The sequence below is a fragment of the Amblyomma maculatum genome, chromosome 5 (assembly GCF_055883805.1).
Source record: "Amblyomma maculatum isolate TAMU_Amacu chromosome 5, ASM5588380v1, whole genome shotgun sequence".
Lineage (NCBI taxonomy): Eukaryota > Metazoa > Arthropoda > Arachnida > Ixodida > Ixodidae > Amblyomma > Amblyomma maculatum.
Window position 1 is genome coordinate 58,287,841 of NC_139348.1, and position 17,699 is coordinate 58,305,539.

A 17,699-nucleotide genomic window follows, 5' to 3' on the forward strand; every position below is an offset into this window, starting at 1 on the left:
CAGTGCCAAAGACTCTTCCAACTACCGCACGATCGCGATTATTTCGCATGCTAGCAAGGTGATGTTGAAACTCCTCTAAGGTAGGCTGCAGCAGTATGTGGATCGGAAGCTTCCGGACGTGCAAGCTGGATTTCGCAAGGGCACAGGAACTAGAGACCAGATTGCCAACCTTCGCTGGATCATGCAAAAAGCAAGAGAGTTCCAGAAACCCATCTACTTATGCGTTATTGGTTATGCGAAAGCGTTTACTGCGTAGATCACAGCCGATTTGGGCAAGCTCTCCAAGAAATGGGAGTTTCAATTCACCGCAGCTGTCTCCTCAGGAACCTGTATGAAGAGCAAGAGGCCACAGTCAGAACTTGGCATGGTCTTACTGATTGGTTTCCTATTGAGAAAGGAGTGAGACAAGGCAGAAAAGGTTGCGTACTGTCGCCCTGCCTGTTTAACCTATAAGTTGAGTGCATCATGAGGAAGGCCGTCTGTACTAGTCTTCAGCTGGAGGGAAGATTGCTGGGAAATGTATCACCAACCTTAGATATGCGGATGATACCACATTAATGGCAGAAAGTGAAGTGGAACTCAAGAGACTTATGATGGGCATACAAGACGAGAGTGAAAAGTTTGGGCTTAAACTGAATATTAAAAAGACAAAGATCATGGCGTCTTGCCCTATCAAGTCCTGGAGCATCAAGGGATAAGAAATGGAAGCTGTGGCAGATTTTCTATTCTTAGGCTCCAAGATTACCCCGGAAGGAGACTGCAGCCATGAAATTATATCGGCGCAACGCTTATCAAGCTTGCTGCTGTCTTGCTACTGTGTGCCGCTTGGTTACTGTGTGCCGCTATCTGATGTACGCAGTCATGGTTCGCGTGTGCGACCGTAGCGCTAGCCAATAGCATGCCTCGGTTGCACCCAGGCTTCCTTTATAAACCGAAGCCACTGAATCCTTGTTGCTTGTATGTTGGTGTTGCTGTCCGAATAAAGTCTTGCCTTCTCGGCGTCTCGGAATAACATGGCGACGAGAATGGGATCGTTCAGGAAGAGGCAGTGACCAAGCCTCCTGAAGAAACGACGACGACGCCACGGCAAGCGGGAACATCAGTGATGAACACCACTCTGGGATCGTTGGGCGAGTTTTGCCCGGACTCTGGCAATTTCGACATCTACGAGGAAAGGTTTGACCTGTACGCAACAGCCAACGGAATAGACACAAGTAAGAAGCTGCAAGTCTTCTTAACTGTCCTTGGTGAAAAAGCTTACGTGACTCTGCGTAGCCTTCTGCTGCCGAAGAAGCCCACGGAAGTCAAGTACGAAGAAGCTACAGATGTTCTCCGACAGCACTATTCACCAAAGCGGTCAGTGGTTACCGAACGGTATCACTTCTACCAGCGAAAGCAAGAGTGGCACGAAAGCCTGGCACAGTTCATTGTCGAGCTGAAGAGACTGGCTGCCACGTGCTCGTTTGGAAGTTTTCTGGAAAAAGCGCTCCGGGATCGACTGATTTCTGGAATGCGAGCGGATTCTATCCGATGCCGTCTTCTTGCCCTGTCTGATGATGAAGTCACCTGGGAGCGAGTTTGCAAAATTGCTACCGCCTTGGAGACTGCTCAGAAAGACACCAGAGAAATGCTACCTGAGGGGTCAACCACCAGTCCGGCGGACATCTGCTGGCATCGGGATTCCACCCCGCAAGGCCAGCGACACGCGACAAAGGAGGAGGCCCCTAGCAACGAGCAGCGTGCCCCGCAAAACGGCCCAAGGAAGCAACGTGGGAAAGGCACTGTTCGCGTCTGTCATAGACGCGGCGGACTGCATACGCCTGTGAGTTGTCCTTTCCTCAAAAGTATGTGTTTCAAATGCTCGAAGCCGGGTCATGTAGCAAAAATGTGCAAAGCAAAGGTGGTGCACAAAGTTGAGGAGCCCTTGGCGGAAACTGACTTGCTTACAGTGTGTACGACGAACGAAGTTCACGGCTCACTGCCTATTGTGCTTAAAGTAAAAGTAAATGGCAAGAAGATACCGATGGAACTAGACACGGGAGCCGCTGTGACAATAATGTCTGAAAGAGACTTTGATGAAAATTTTCCAAACTGTCCATGTTCGAAAGACGACATACGTCTAGGCGTGTATAACGGTACTTCACTCAAAGTGAAAGGCGTAGCAAACGTCAAGGTGTCTTATCAGAACCGAAGCTACGATCTGCCTCTGATAATAGCAAAGCAAGAAAATGGAGCTCGCATGCCGACGCTTTTAGGTCGCGGCACTAAACGGCACTAAATATTGACTTGCACAATGCTGTTCAGCAGTTGCAACGTGACGTTGATAACGTGCAGGATGGCAGGCAGATGGTAGCAGCGGAAGCCGAGAACAAGTTAAAACGGCTGTACAGTGATGTGTCTGAGCCAGGTTATGGTTCTATTCAGGAATTCACTGGTAGCATCAAAATGAAAAACGATGCGCAGCCAGTTTTTTGTAAGGCGAGACCAGTACCATATGCATTGCGCGAACAGGTGTAGAATGAATTGCTTGAACTTGAGAAGGCTGGTGTGGTGTACAGAGTGAGGCACAGTGCGTGGGCTACACCGTTAGTGATCGTCCCAAAGAAAGCAGAAAAGCAGATTAGGATATGTGGGGATTACAGAGTGACTGTAAATCGGGGTATTGAACTCGACCACTATCCACTGCCTCTGCCAGATGACATATTCGCATCATTGGTTGGAGGGACCGTGTTCAGTTTACTGCATTTGTCTAAGGCTTACCTGCAGCTTAAGCTGGATGAGCAGGCACAAGAATTGCTGACGGTGAACACGCACATGGGACTGTTCAGGTTCCGGCGACTGCCATACGGAGTGGCAAGCGCCCCTGCAATGTTTCGGGCCGTGATGGACCAGGTGTTACGAAACATACCTGGAACTGCCTGTTACCTGGACGATGTGTTAATAGCAGGTAAAGACCTGACGGAGTGCTATCACCGTTCCGAGCAAGTGTTACAAACGCTCAGTAAACATGGCATCCGGGTAAACCCAGGGAAATGCAAATTTTTCCAAGAAAATGTTTGTCGCTTGGGACATGAGCTAGACAAGCATGGCGTACACCCAACACCAGAAAAATTAAAGGCGATTCGAGAAGCGCCTCAACCAACTAACGTGACTCAACTAAAGGCATTTTTGGGTCTAGTAAACTACTACGCCAAATTTTTGCCTGACCTAGCAAACTTGCTAGAACCTCTTCATCAACTGCTGCGCAAAGGCAGCACATGGAAGTGGTCGAGCCAGTGTGACGCATGTTTCAGACGGTGTAAAAACTTGATCAGTGAAGACATGGTTTTGGAACTGTATGATGTAAAGAAAGCAATACAACTGACATGTGACGCTTCTGCTTACGGCTTAGGCGCGGTGCTGTCGCACGTGGTTGAGGGCGTAGAGCGACCGATTGCGTTCGCATCTCGATCAATGACTCCTGCCGAGCGTAATTACGCGCAGGTGGAAAAAGAAGCTCTTGCTGTTGTTTTTGCAGTAAAGAAGTTTCATAAATATCTGTATGGGCGTAAGTTCAACGTGATCACCGATCACCAGTCGCTCACCGGTATTTTTGAGGCGAAGCACCACACAAATGCAGTCGCTGCAGCTCGCGTGCATCGCTGGGGAATTTTCCTTGCAAACTACAACTTTCGCATGTTGCACAGAGCAGGAACAAAGTTAGCCAATGCAGATGGCTTATCACGCCTTCCACTGCCTGAAGCCGGTGACGAGGCAGAAGAAATATTTTACTTTTCGCCCGTTAGTAAACTCCCCTTAACTGGGAAAGATATCGAGCGGGAAACTGAAAGATCCAGTTCTTAGTACTGTTCGTGAAATGGTATGGCACGGATGGCCGCGTGCTGTGGACACACTTTATCAGCCTTTCTTCGTTAGGCGGTTTGAGCTTTCAGTCGATTGCGGCTGTTTGGTGTGGAACAACAGAGTCGTTGTACCACAGTCGCTTCAAAGTGAAGTTATGTGCTTGTTATATGAACAACACATCGGTATCACAAAGATGAAAGCACTTGCGAGGTCAATGGTTTGATGGCCACAGATAGACAACTGCCTCGAACGAGCAGTGAAGCAGTGTGAAATTTGTCAAAGCACCGAATCCGTGGGGCCACTAGCGCCGCTTTCAGCTTGGAAGTGGTGCACAAGCAGTTGGGAGAGGGTACATCTAGACTTTGCTGAAAAGGAAAAAAAGATGTTTCTTCTAGCTGTAGATTCCTATTCCAAATGGTTGGAAATAAAAATCATGACGTCAACGACGGCGCAAAGCACGATCGAAACTGTGCGCTCGTTGTTGCAAGTCATGGCCTGCCGATAGAGGTAGTCACAGATAACGGGCCGCAGTTTCGTGTAAAAGAATTCGAGGAGTTTCTTTTGACAAACGGGGTCAAGCACACGCTTACTCCGCCATATCATCCTCAGTCGAACGGCTCGGCAGAACGTGCGGTCCAAACAGTAAAACAGTCGCTGTTGAAGCAATTGCTGGAAGACCAGAAGAACAAAAGTTCCAGATCACTGCAGCACAGGATAGATAACTTTCTGTTCGCTTACAGAACAACGCCGCACACATTCACCGGCCAATCGCCAGATGAACTGTTCTTGAGGAGGAAGTTGCGCACAAGGTTATCTTTGTTGAAACCGAATCTGCAAGATGCAATAAATGCCAGATCTGAGAGGAATGTTCGCAGTGCAAACAAACGAAGGAGTTCCCCTAGATCATTTGTTGTTGGTGACAGTGTGTTTGTGCGTTCAGTGCGTGGGGAACAGGTGAAGTGGCGTCCAGGCAGGGTCGTGGATGTGAAATCGGCAATGACATACCTTGTGGCGTTAGACGGACAGACGCGATTTGTGCATGCTGATCATTTGCGACGTTCTTTTGTGAAGCCAGCTGTTGTGAACGAAAGTGATACAGATTTGCCCCTTGCAAGTGACTTGCTCGAAGGTGAACGGTCTCCTACATCTGCCTCGAGCCAGCCAGTGTTGGATCAGAGTGATTGTGTTCCACTCGCAAGTCACGCCCAAAGTGCACCAACGTCGGAAAAAACTGATGCTGGGTTACGTATGCTACCAAGGTGCAGCGCTCGTGACAAGCGGAAGCCAGATTGTCTGACGTATGATAGATTCCGATTTTGTTGGAGGGGAAGTGTTATATCGGCGCGACGCTTATCAAGCTTGCTGCTGTCTTGCTACTGTGTGCCGCTTGGTTACTGTGTGCCGCTATCTGATGTACGCAGTCATGGTTCGCGTGTGCGACCGTAGCGCTAGCCAATAGCATGCCTCGGTTGCACCCAGGCTTCCTTTATAAACCGAAGCCACTGAATCCTTGTTGCTTGTATGTTGGTGTTGCTGTCCGAATAAAGTCTTGCCTTCTCGGCGTCTCGGAATAACAGGAGACGCCTGCTTCTGGGAGAGAGAGCCATGGCTAGCCTTGACCGCCTAGTAAAGAGCAGAGACATTACACTGCCAACCAAGATCGTATAACTCGTGCTATGGTTTTTCCAGTTGTGATGTATGGATGCCAGAGTTGGACTGTGAAGAAGGCCGACAGCTGAAGAATTGACGAGTTTGAGTTGTGGTGCAGGCGGGGAATCTTGAGAGTTCCTTGGATGGCCAGAAGATCAAATCAGCCGATATTATTGACCATAAAACCTGCTGCTCATTGGAGGGTCAAATTCTAAAGTTGAAGCTCAGCTACTTTGGTCATCTGATGAGGAGAAGAGTCGCTGGAGAAAGATTTGATGTTGGGAAAGGTTGAGGCTCACTGGAGAAGGGGTAGGCAGCAAACGCGACGGTTAGATGGCATCCTCGAGGCGCTGCAGATGAAGTTATGTGATCTTAGGAAGATAGTGAGAGACCGGAAAGCGTGGCGTGATATGGTCCATAGGGTCGCAAAGAGTTGGACACGACTGAACGACTGAACTGAACTGAACTGAAATAACGCCCTCGAGTTGTCCTGGAAGCCCTGCGTTCTTCTGATCTCAAACTGAAGCCCCAGAAATGCCACTTCGGGGATACAGAACTCACGTTCCTTGGCCGTGTTGTAAGCGCTGATGGGGTGCGCTCGGATCCCGATAAGACTGCTGCCGTCGCACGGTTTCCCGTTCCAGCTAATAAGAGAGCTGTTCACCGCTTTCTCGGCCTGTGCGCATATTATCGGCGGTTCATGGCGGACTTTTCTCAGATCGCGTAACCTCTGACGCACCTCACAAGGAAGGACACCTCCTTTGTGTGGAACTCTGAGCAGCAGACAGCGTTCTCTTTGCTTCGCGAGCGCCTTGAAGCTTCCCCTGTTCTGGCGCACTTCCATTAGGCGGCTGACACTGATGTGCACACTGACGCCAGTAGTATCGGTCTTGGCGCGTTCCTTGTCCAGCATCAAGAAGGGATTGGTCGAGTAATAACTTATGCTATTACTCAGCTATATCTAGCCGCACACTATCTCGTGCCGAAACGAACTACTCCACCTCAGAAAAGGAATGCCTGGTGGTCGTGTGGGCCACTATGAAGTTTCGCCCCTATATCTACGGCAGACCATTTAAAGTCGTCACGGACCATCATTGTTTGTGCTGGCTGGCAAATCTGCGAGACCCATCTGGATGACTTGCACGCTGGAGTTTACGGCTTCAGGAGTTTGACATAACTACTGTTTATAAGTGAGGCCGCAAACACGAAGACGCCGACACGCTGTCACGAGCATCCGTTGACACTGGCGATGCTACAGCCGATGACGATAGCGGCTTTCTAGAAGCTCTCATCGCACCTGAGCTCAGGGATCGCCAAAGAGCTTATCCAAAAATCCTTCCACTCATCGATTATCTGGAAGGGCGTGATACAACTCTCCCTCGATCGACACCTATATCGGTACCTTCGTTCCTTCTGTATGCGACATGGCGTCTTGTATAAAAGAAACTCCCAGGGCCAAGACAGAGCTTACCTTCTGGTAGTGCCATGCGAGCTCCGTGCGGATATTCTCCTTGCTTGCCACGATGAACCGACGTCTGGTCATTTGGGTTGCTCACGGACGCTCTTTCGAGTGCGCAACACATATTACTGGCCAGGACTCTCCATAGCTGTGAAACGCCATGTACGAAGCTGTGGCGAATGCCAGTGCCGTAAAACACAGCCCCTGAAGCTTACCGGATTTCCCAAGCCAGTTAAAGCACCACGTATTCCGTTAGACCAAATCGGCATGGATCTCCTTGACCCTTTCCGTTTGTCACAGGCGGGAAGCAAATGCATAGTAGTCGCTACTGGCTACCTGACTCGGTACGCTGAGACAAAGGCAATCCCTCATGCCACAACTTCCGAAGTAGCAGTTTTTCATGCACAACATAGCCTTGCGGCATGGCACACCTTTATACGTCATTACCGACAGAGGGACAGCTTTCACTTCGCAGCTCATCGACCGCATGTTTTAGCTGAGTGGCACGACCCATCGCCCGACACGACACGACACGACCCGACACCGCCAGGTTGAGTACAAACCTGGTGACCAAGTCCGGGTATGGACACCAGTTCGCCGTCTTGGCTTGTCAGAGAAGCTCCTTTCCCGCTACTTCGGGCCGTACATTGTGTTGCGTCGTCTGAGTGACCTCAGTTATGAAGTTATTCCAGACGGTGCCGCACAACCAAAACGTCGAAAGCCCAGCCTGGACATTGTGCAAATTGTGCAGCTGAAGTCGTACTAACAACGATAACGTATGGCCACCCGCTGTGACCCCTCTCTTGCTTTTTTCACACCTTTCTTACCGGCCGTCCTCACTTTTTTTGAAGGGGGGGGGGGAGGGTAAGTGTCGCTTGCGCGTTTGTCTCTGTGCTGCTTGCTTCCGTTGTGTCTGGGCTACACCGCTGCTTTCCTTGGCATCCTTAATCGCCGTGTACATGACAATTAATTTATATATATATATATATATATATATATATATATATGCACCGCAGCTTGCTTTACAAGCGCGATTCAAGTCCAGTGGCGCAAAAAAACGGCAAAGAGCCCGCACTGCCTGTACACCCTTTCCCTTGTCCTGCCAAGCTCCCAGCAGCAGTTCCTCCGTTAGAGGCCTCTTGTTGAAATGCTTCAAGGAAGCGGCAAGCACAGTCCTTTCGCCCGCATACACTGGGCAATCCAATAATATATGGTCCACAGTCTCTGGGATGCCACAAGTTGAACATTCCGGCGAGTTCACTTTCCAAATAAAAGTAAGTAGATGCGCGTGAAAGCCACGTTTATGCGAAGTCTGTATACCCAGCATGCCTGATGACGCTGAATATTACGCAGATTATAAAATTGCAATGTTCGATCGACCTTTTTAGACGAATATTTCGGGCGTCTGCCTGGACCCAGTAAGCTGCTGTAGCATTTTTAATACAGTTCGTAAAAAGGCACGTCGTATCCGCTCTTGATAAAGGCACAGCTGTTTGGAGGCCATTGCCGAGTGCATGTTTGGCTTCAACCTCTACCTGTTAATTTCTATGGAGCCCGCAGTGGGCAGGGATCCTTTGATGTATTTTCCCGTGGCCTGGCAGTTGGGTAGAAGTGAGGAGCTTAATAATGTTCAGTGCCAAGGACTGGTTGGCAGTGTGGCGTAAGACATTTTCCAAAATTTTCAATGCAGTCTTTGAATCCGTGAATATACACCATGTTTGAGTTGGCTCCCCACATACGTAGCTGATAGATTCCCGAATGGCTATAAGGTCAGTAGCGGTTGATGTAGAAATATGTCCCAAAAGGAAATGTAGAGTCGTCTTCTGAGCTGGTATGGCCACAGCTTCAGCGGATGCCTGTGTTGACACAGATCCGTCGTGTATACGTGAATATAATGACGATATTCTGACGAGATGTGCGCCAAAGTAAGTTGTTTGAGACCACTAAGTTTCACCATTGATTTCTTTACTATTCCGGGAACCCGAAGGTGCACCAATGGTTTATCATCACCCATGGTTGGACAGAACGATATGGGATGGCATATCCTGTTGGTACTTGCGACTGATGGCGGCGGAGTGCCTTTGTAAAACTGCAGTCCTGCTGCTCGTCCAGAATCTTGCTCAGTGAGTGAAAACGGTGTCTTGTAAGTGCTCGTAAATATACGCGAAGTGGTTCGTGTGACAAGATATGAATATTGATTGAGCATGTGCCACTTCAATTGTGCCTTTGTTAGAGGTGCATCTGGGCAGTCCAAGGCATATTTTCAGTTCCTGCAGTTGCACGCTCACTAAAGTCCGCAAGCAGGAAGCGCTTATATATTAGAGAGTACTGGGAAACTACCGGATGTAACCAACAGTTTCCTAAAGTCGTAGTAAGGAGCGTTCAGTTCGACCCCATTTGATGCCAGCTATGAAACGAAGTTACAGTAATATAATTAGCCTTTTTTTCATCACATTAAAATGTTACGACCAAGATAGTCGGTTGTCAATAATTGCTCCCGAGAATCTGTGCCTGGAGTCGTACAGTATTACGACTCCATGAAGAATAATCGGGTAGCGGCTGATGCATTTTCCCGTAGTCACTAAGCAGTCCTAAATAGCTATTAATCATGACTATGTAGTCGTGAGTAATGATAATGAGTGGCTATGACATCATCGTATGGTGAGTAATCGGATGAGATGTTATCATGACGCCACATCAGGCCATGTTTAATAAGCATAATCGATGTTACAATGACTTCACATCCGTTCATGACGTAACCAGGTGATTAAAGCACATACGAAGTACTTTTTTAGTGCTTCTGCTTTCTTTTGTCTCCTTTCCTCGTTGTATATGGGGTGCATGGTCGCGGAGGTCCCGGTCCCCGTCCCCCAGGCCTGCGTGCCGGAGGCGGGGAGTAGGGGCCCTCCGTTTTGGTGGAAATAAAAGTTGATCACACGCACACGCACACGCGCACATACGCACACACGCACACGCACACGCGCGCACACACGCACACACACACACAACGCACATATGAGGTTGACCACGCAGGGCGGTCAATCTAGGCGTACGAACGTCGCACTACACAGCATACAAAAGCAGACTGTGCACCAGGCATCAGCGGCGTTTCAAATTGGTTTCCGGGAAGAAAAGGCGCAGTATCTGTCACAATTCTCCGTGTACATCTTAACCGGTTCGTAAGGAAAAGGAGGAACGTGGTAGTGAAAGTCGAGAGAGAAACGTGCATTAGGGCAGCGCTTCAGACCACCAAGTCACAGTCGTTTTAGCCTCATCGTACTTTAGTGGTCAAAAGTGTCCCGATGGCATAAATAAATCTGCAGAGCATAATCATAAGTTAATACCAATATAACCAAGCTGAACTATTAGCTTTCGCTGCGTATATCCTGCATACCTGAGCTACGCCGCAGGAAATGTTTTGTGACTAGCCGATATCAGAATAAAAAACAAAACTGCGTGAAGGACATGGCGGAGCAGGAAGGCAAACATGACAACGCAGAGCTAGTTTTTTCAAACAGCGCCTAATTACTTACTCAAGAAAAATGCCCTTTCACAGCATGGTAAGGATCTCTCAGTGATATAAAGCGAAACAAGCTCAGCCCTTTGTTGCAAAGCTTTTCGTTATAGATTTACACAGATTTTACTTTGACTTTGAAGGTCGGACGTTCAGAAGCATAGGCTGAAGGAGCCAACTGATAACGATTGGAGTAAACCTTGCCGCAGGTAAAATATGAAGCATGACTTGAGGCAATACTAATGTTACTGCGGTTTCACTTTGAAGGTGTGGCCTTGAGGTACATATGAATTAGTGCCAAACCTACGTTGCCTTGACCCTAATGTCAGCAGAGCAACATATCGTCTGCATGAACCACGCTGTTCATCGGTATTATTTAGAGCGATTGCTAAAACTTCCTTGCACCAAGACACCAATAACCTACGAGAAATACATGTCGCTCAAGCTGCGCCATATCTACTGGCATGTCGGGGCAAAAAATGTGTATAAAAAGGCCCAGTCTATATTGTCTATAGCATCTGTATGCTCACGGTATGAGCTTTGAAAAAGCGTATGGTTTGTTATTGCTTGAGTGCGCATGTCGCACGGATGTTTCAAAGATATACGTAGTTGACCGCGTTTAAAGAGCTCAACATCTGAAAGAGACTCAATTTAGGACGACGTCGCTGTGGAAGGTGGTGTAAAATGTTTAACTATTGCAGTTTTTACCTTGCAATGAAACTTCGCTATTTACGGACGCATGCATTTTCGCTTACACTAAAGAGCGGCAGTTGCGGTCGGGATCTGATCCCACGAGCTTATGTTCATTGTGTAGCGCCGCAAATACTGTCTAACCGGCGCAGGTTACATATTTTTACAAATAAAGAAAGATTGTGAAAGGAGAATTCAGTGTAGGACGAGGAAGGAGGTGTGAATTGAAGTTCCGGCTAGCTTGACTTGCTAACACTATGTTATGTAGGAACATCAAGAATGCTACATTTTGTATCAGAGTGCGATTTTGACCCCACGGCATCGCCATCGACACCATTGGAGCATCGCCGTAGTCGCCGACTAGCTAGTCTGACGGCACTGCTCGTTACCATGCCACCGCAAACAGAAGGCAGCTTTGTGCTTCTCGCCAATTTATCATGCGACTTCCGGCCTTTATTCGTCATAACGACAGACCCACTCTTTGGTTAGTGCAGCGGGAGAAGATGTTGAGGACTGGCTCCGCCACTACCAACGGGTGAGTCGCTACAATCGATGCGACGGCTCCACTCAGCTCGATAACGTCGTAGTCTTTCTTACCAACGCTGCCCTTATCTGGTTTGAAAACCACGAATATCCGCTGCCGACGTGGTAGCGCTTTGTAACTGAAGTTAAACGTTGTTTATCCGACTTGTTAGCGCACAGGAAACAGGCTGAGCAGTCTCTCGCCTATTGTACCCAACTACCCGGCGAGACCTGCACCACCTACATCGAAGCTGTCCTGAAATCCTGCAAGACCATTGACTCTCGCATGTCGAATGAGGACAAAGTTGGGCATATTTTGAAGGGCATTGCAGATGATGTCTACAACCTTCTCATTGCTAAAGATAATTTCTCGATTATGTCTGCTGTCCCCCATGAGATCCGCATATTCGAGTCTCTAAATATCCGTAGAAACACTCCTAAGGTTTAAGAGCTGGCCAATATTACCGCCATCGCCAGCATTGATAACCATCGCCAGCATCGCCAGCATGTATCCGCAGACCTTGCCCCGACTACCCGGCATATCATTCATAAAGAGCTCCTCTGGCTCGATTTACGCAACCGACACAGTTCACCAGTGTCCGTTCGCCCATCGCTTGCGTGCGAAACCACCTACAGACTTCAACCGTAGCCTGAGGTTTCTCTTACACAGCACAGCCTGCCTCTTCCAGCGAATGGTCGCGGTAGCATTTCGCAAGCGCTGTTTGTTCAAGGCATTTTGATCTGCGTAAAGACCTTCACCGCCAAGACTTAGGTGACAATCCAGGTTTGCAGATCAGCGCGACCCTGCCTGTTATCAACACCCTGAAATCGAGTCCTTTCATGATCAATCCCTTCTACGCCCTATTCCCTCTATTACTGATGATATATCCCAGGTCATATTTCAAGACAATGCCGCCGTCATCCACTATATCGATAACACTTATCAATGTACCCAGATGCGACCACACAGTTGAATCCACTCGGTACTGGCCGCCTCATCCACACGGCCAATTTCACCACTCTGGCGTACGCAACCACTCCCCGGCTTCCGCCCGGAGCCTGAGTCAACTACCTGATTTTGGTGTGCGCTGTACGCCATCCCTACGTGGTTGCCCCCTGTCACTACCCCCGAAAACTACGAGCAGCGGCAGGTTAAGAATGGTCACAACAAGCATAAATACCTCCCTGCGTGACTATGCTGAAATTTGGACCACTGTGTACGTGGACGGTATTTTCACAATGGCGTTAGTGGATGCATGTACAACAATTTCGTATACAAGTTTTTCTTCTAAAAACTTGCTTGGACCCGCAGTAATATTCGGTTGGGACGGTTTGCACATTTTCATAGCGTTAGTTACGATTTTTTGTATCCTGTTGGAGCGTGTAGTGCCAAGGATTATATTGGGGAACTATGTTTTCGACGGATTTTGCCATTATGACATACTCTACGCATTATGTAATTGATGGTATTCATTTTCTTAGCATGTGTGGCACGACCGTAGTCTATCAAACAGGCGAGATCCGTGTTGCAGACTGCCTTCCGCCTGAGTTTTTCGAGGAACCACTTGATTGCGATGATATGCTTTGCGTGTACAAGGATAATAATGTGCCTCCCATGCCAGAGCAACGTGTTCTGGTTTCGTGTTCTCGTCGTGTGGCCGAAACACTGGATACGCCAGTGACGCCTAACTATTCAAAATGCGCGAATATATATATTCTGGACCCTCATTGTTAGGTGTCGGGAACCTAGCGCTGCACTAATTTGTAGACCATTATTTTTTCCACGTAGCCAGCTCTTTTAAGCTGAAATGAAGCTGGCATCTTGAAGTGAAGACGTGAGAATATCAGTGGTTTCGCTTACTAATGTACCAGAGCAGCATGCCGCAGCATCCACAGTAAATGCTCACCTGCGTGGTTTGATTAGTGTGTCCCTTAATGCCACAGTGCGTCATGCTCTGGAAGATCTGCTCTCAAAGTATTCAACCGTTTTTGACTTCTTGAAGGCCACTAGTTCGTGCTCGTTTCCCAGGCGACGTACCAATAATCGCATTTACACCGGATATGCGCATCGAGTTTGCCAAAACAGTACCGCGTGGTGCCGTCCGAGCGCAACGCCATAAATGGTCAAATGCGTGAAATGATGAAACAGGATGTCATTCAATAAAATTGTGCGGTCCTTGGGTAGGCCTAGTAATTCCTTGTGGAAATGTAAGGTGGCACATGAAGATGTTTTATACATTACCGCCACGTGAATTCAGTCACTAAAAAGGACGTCTACCCACTTCCCTGCATTGATGGCCTCATTGACTGCTTGCAGTTGGCATCATACGTTTCATCGGTCGGCCTGCAGTTGGGGTAATGGTAGATCCAAATTCCCCCACCAAAAAAGGAGTCCGTCTTCAGCGCTCCCGATGAACTGTTCGAATATATTGTTATGCCTTCAGGCTTTTGAAATGCGCCCGCATAATAAGCTAGATTCACGAATTCTATACTACGTGGAAAGAAATGGGAGGTCTGTATGCGCTATCTGAACGACGTGGACATATTTCGCAGGACATGCAAAGAGCACAATGACCGCCTAGTGCTCGTGCTCAACTCTTAGAACCAAGATGATCTTCTTCCGCATTTTAACACGTCTCGTTTTTGTGAGCGACAAGCTTCAGTGCTTCGTCACCTCATTGATTGTGACAGCGTTCTGCCTGATACTGAGAAGACCTTAGCCGTTTTCGTGTTTCAGCAACCTCAGAGTGCTGAGGACTCTGTAGTTTATTGGGCCTTAGCTCACATCTCCCACGTTTTTATATTTTCCATATTTCCCTCATCCCTCGTTTTACAGAAGTCGCCTGCTACATAAAGACGCTCCGTTCCAGTGGACATCGAAATACGACATCTTTCCGATCACTGAAGTTCCTCCCAGCATCGCATCCTATATTACGGCACTTCAACCCTTCTGCTCCATCGGGAGTGCATATGTACGCAAGTGGTATAAGCATAGGTGCTGTCCTCTTTCAATGCTATAATTGCCGCGAACATGTAATCACTTACGACTGATGGGCTCTCAGCAAAACTGAACGCAACTGCTTCGTCACCCAGCAGGAGTCTCTCCCTGTTTTTTTTTGCCATGCATCGGCTTCGCTGCTACATGTGCTGACGGCCCTTCGTGCTAGTAATCGATCACCATTCCTTATTCTCTTTACTCAATCTCTGTGATCAATCTTGTCGCCTGGCAAGCTGGACAGTTCGCTTGCAAGACTACGACTCGCGTTTCATACGACAGTGGCTGACGGCACGCCGATGCGGATTGTCTCTCCCAGTTGCCAATCGCCACTACGGCATGTGATGCGGACACCTTCTACCATTCCATTGCTGCTTTCTCTACGGGATTTCCCTATACTTGTGACTTTCGAACGAAGCAAATCAAAGACAAGCACCTAGAGACATTATTGGCTCTTGCTCAGTAACCAACCTCGAGTAGCCAGCTTGGATACATGATGGCCTGCTATACACCAAAATTTACTCATACACCGGCTATCGGTTCCTGCTAATAGCACCTGAAAGCATCCAACTTTCTGATTTACGTTTCTTGCAAGATGATCCAGCTTCGGGATACGTGTCATCCGCGATAACTATACCTCACATAGGAGCGATTTTACTGGCCGCGGATGCCCCACACAACACAATAGTATGTGATCTACAGTCCTTAGTGCCAGCATCACAAAGGCACTACTGGTGTTACCACCGGATTGTTTCACGGTGTTGCACCTCACAAGGTTATTTTTGAGTAAGAAGGAGTCGACCTTTTGGGTCCTTTCTCAAAGGCGCAAGGAGACATTCTTTCGATTCTTGTTGCGTGGATCATCTTTTTCGCTCCTTTGAGACCGCAGCTCTTCCCGTGGCTACAGCTTAAAGTTTCTCTTTTTGTGGTGCATTCAGTCATCTTGCGACATTGTCCCCCGAGAGTTGTGATGTCTTATGCCGCTAGTGTAATACCTAAATAATTGAAGTCCTTTTTAACTTATGTGCATCTGATTGCTGATATTCGACAACTTACCGCCACAAAACAAATGGTTGCACAGAACGCATCAAAATAACACTCATCAATATGCTTGCAATGTATGTCGCTTCGGACCATAAAGCTCAGGCTGTGTTCACTCGTTCATGATATATGCCTTCATAGCCAGTCATGAGACCACATGATGCCGTCCGTTCTTGATGTTGTATGCCCGCTCACCGCGACTCACCTTCAACGTCATCCTACCATTTTCACTGATGATGATCCGTGCTTAGGGAAACTCGTTGCTTGATTGAAGCCGCACAGTGGATAGCCCGACTGAGGGCTTTGGCATCAAGAGGCCGATCAAAAGCTTGCTAAACGACCATCATCGCCAAATCGACTACCTCTCCGGTGACATATACTGACGTTGGAAACCTCTGAGAAAGCGTGGCGTACACCAGAAAATGCTGGCACGCTACACCGGCCCATATATGATCCTAGAACTTCTCGGTATCTTAGGTACCAGATTTCAGGCCTTATAGCCAGTGAACGACTTTGAGCAAAAACTGAGGTGATGCATGTCTCCCCCTTGACAAATTCCCGTTCTCGCGACACTTGACTCGCCCGAAAGGCTTCGTTTGCGAAAGGGGGCAAGTGTTACAAACCAGATAGATGATAAAAATGAGGAACTTGTTGTAGGAGGCGATGCAAAAGGAGGTGTAAGTTGAAGTGCCGTCTGACTCAGTAAGCCTGCCCTTGGACTTGCTGATGTCGCGTTAAGTGGGGACGTCAAGAGTGTTGTAATACGTTTAAATAGGCTGATAGGTTATCCATATTAATTGCGTTCAATTCTTACTGGCATATGATGTAATGAACACTTCATTATTTTTTTTACTTGGGGCGAGTACATATCATAAGTTTCAAAAACTAAAATATGAACTCTTTTTGACCAACATGTTTTGCATTATTACATATCAGCGAATGATGTTAAAGTCTTATTTCTGTTAATACCTCGACAGTCTTTATTCTTCCCCTGTTATAAACACTGCGTCAACTTAGCTTCTCCTATTTGCAATAAGCTCCAACATCCTTGTTGCCCATTTCTTCACTCTCGCTGAAACCGCCCACATCATATTTTAAGAAGAATGTATTGGTCTTTCTCTCACTTATTTTTAGTACACTGTTTTTGTCAGATTTGTCTGTCTAGAATTTTTCATCTGCCACCGTTACCAAAGAAGGCATAATAAAAAAAAATCATTTCATCGCTACTCCCATCCTAGCCTCGCACGAGTCAAATTATTATTTAGTAACAGGACACACGAGCGATGCGCTTGAATCGAGGGTAGCAAGCTGCCCCTATTTGTAAATAAATTCTATAAATGCTTTGGCGGTTGAAAGCAGTGATTCAAGCTCTGCAGCGCTAGGAAAGCTGTTCCTTCCCTTGTTCATTGAAACGCAGGAGGTCATGCAACGTTCGTAAACGCCGTTCAGAAATCGTTTTGAAGAAACGTTTTCAAATACGCAAAATGCCTTTTCGATCCGCTCGCATACTATGTTCTGCGCATAGAAAACAGCATATACAAAAATGACAATGACCGAATGTGAAAGTTTAATGCTGCTGTACCGCTGTATAATGAAGAAGGAGATACAATCAGAACTATTCCAACATATCTCTAGCAGAGGTTGTCTTCGTAGTGCATTCTGAATGATCCATGTATGGTCTGTCGGTTTCATTTGCAGAACAAACAGGTTATGTCACAGTGCAGGATAATAAAAAAATTGACTTTCTTTTAAAAACTGAAATCGCGTAATCTATTTAGTAGAAACCTTTTTGCCCTCGGTTACCGCCTAGAACAAATTTTTTTAGGCAGTCTTTTAAATATTGTACCTTTAGACACGGATGTATGTACAGATATTTACAAAGGGGTAGCTGACCAGACGAACGACTTCATGCCAGCGACGCCCAGCACGAATCACACACACTCCGTCTTTCGCCACCTTCCACACGTGAGCACAGCACTTTGTCG

The 17,699-nt window shown here is 47.5% G+C and overlaps 1 protein-coding gene across 1 annotated transcript; it reads left to right on the forward strand.

The window, feature by feature from the left end:
- The first annotated feature begins 979 nt into the window (after window positions 1-979).
- Window positions 980-7,507, forward strand: LOC146188377 (uncharacterized). Its single transcript, XM_084605035.1, has 3 exons — window positions 980-1,948; window positions 2,767-2,947; window positions 7,449-7,507. Exons 1-3 carry the CDS (start codon window positions 1,106-1,108, stop codon window positions 7,505-7,507), a joined length of 1,083 nt encoding a protein of 360 aa, XP_084461161.1. The 5' UTR covers window positions 980-1,105.
- The last annotated feature ends 10,192 nt before the right edge of the window (window positions 7,508-17,699 follow it).

Coding starts and splice junctions, on each gene's coding strand:
- LOC146188377 (XM_084605035.1), top strand. CDS start 1,106: ATGAACACCACTCTGGGATCGTTGGGCGAGTTTTGCCCGGACTCTGGC. Junction 1,949..2,766: donor CGGAAACTGACTTGCTTACA/GTGTGTACGACG, acceptor GCTTACCTGCAG/CTTAAGCTGGATGAGCAGGC. Junction 2,948..7,448: donor GGACGATGTGTTAATAGCAG/GTAAAGACCTGA, acceptor CGCATGTTTTAG/CTGAGTGGCACGACCCATCG.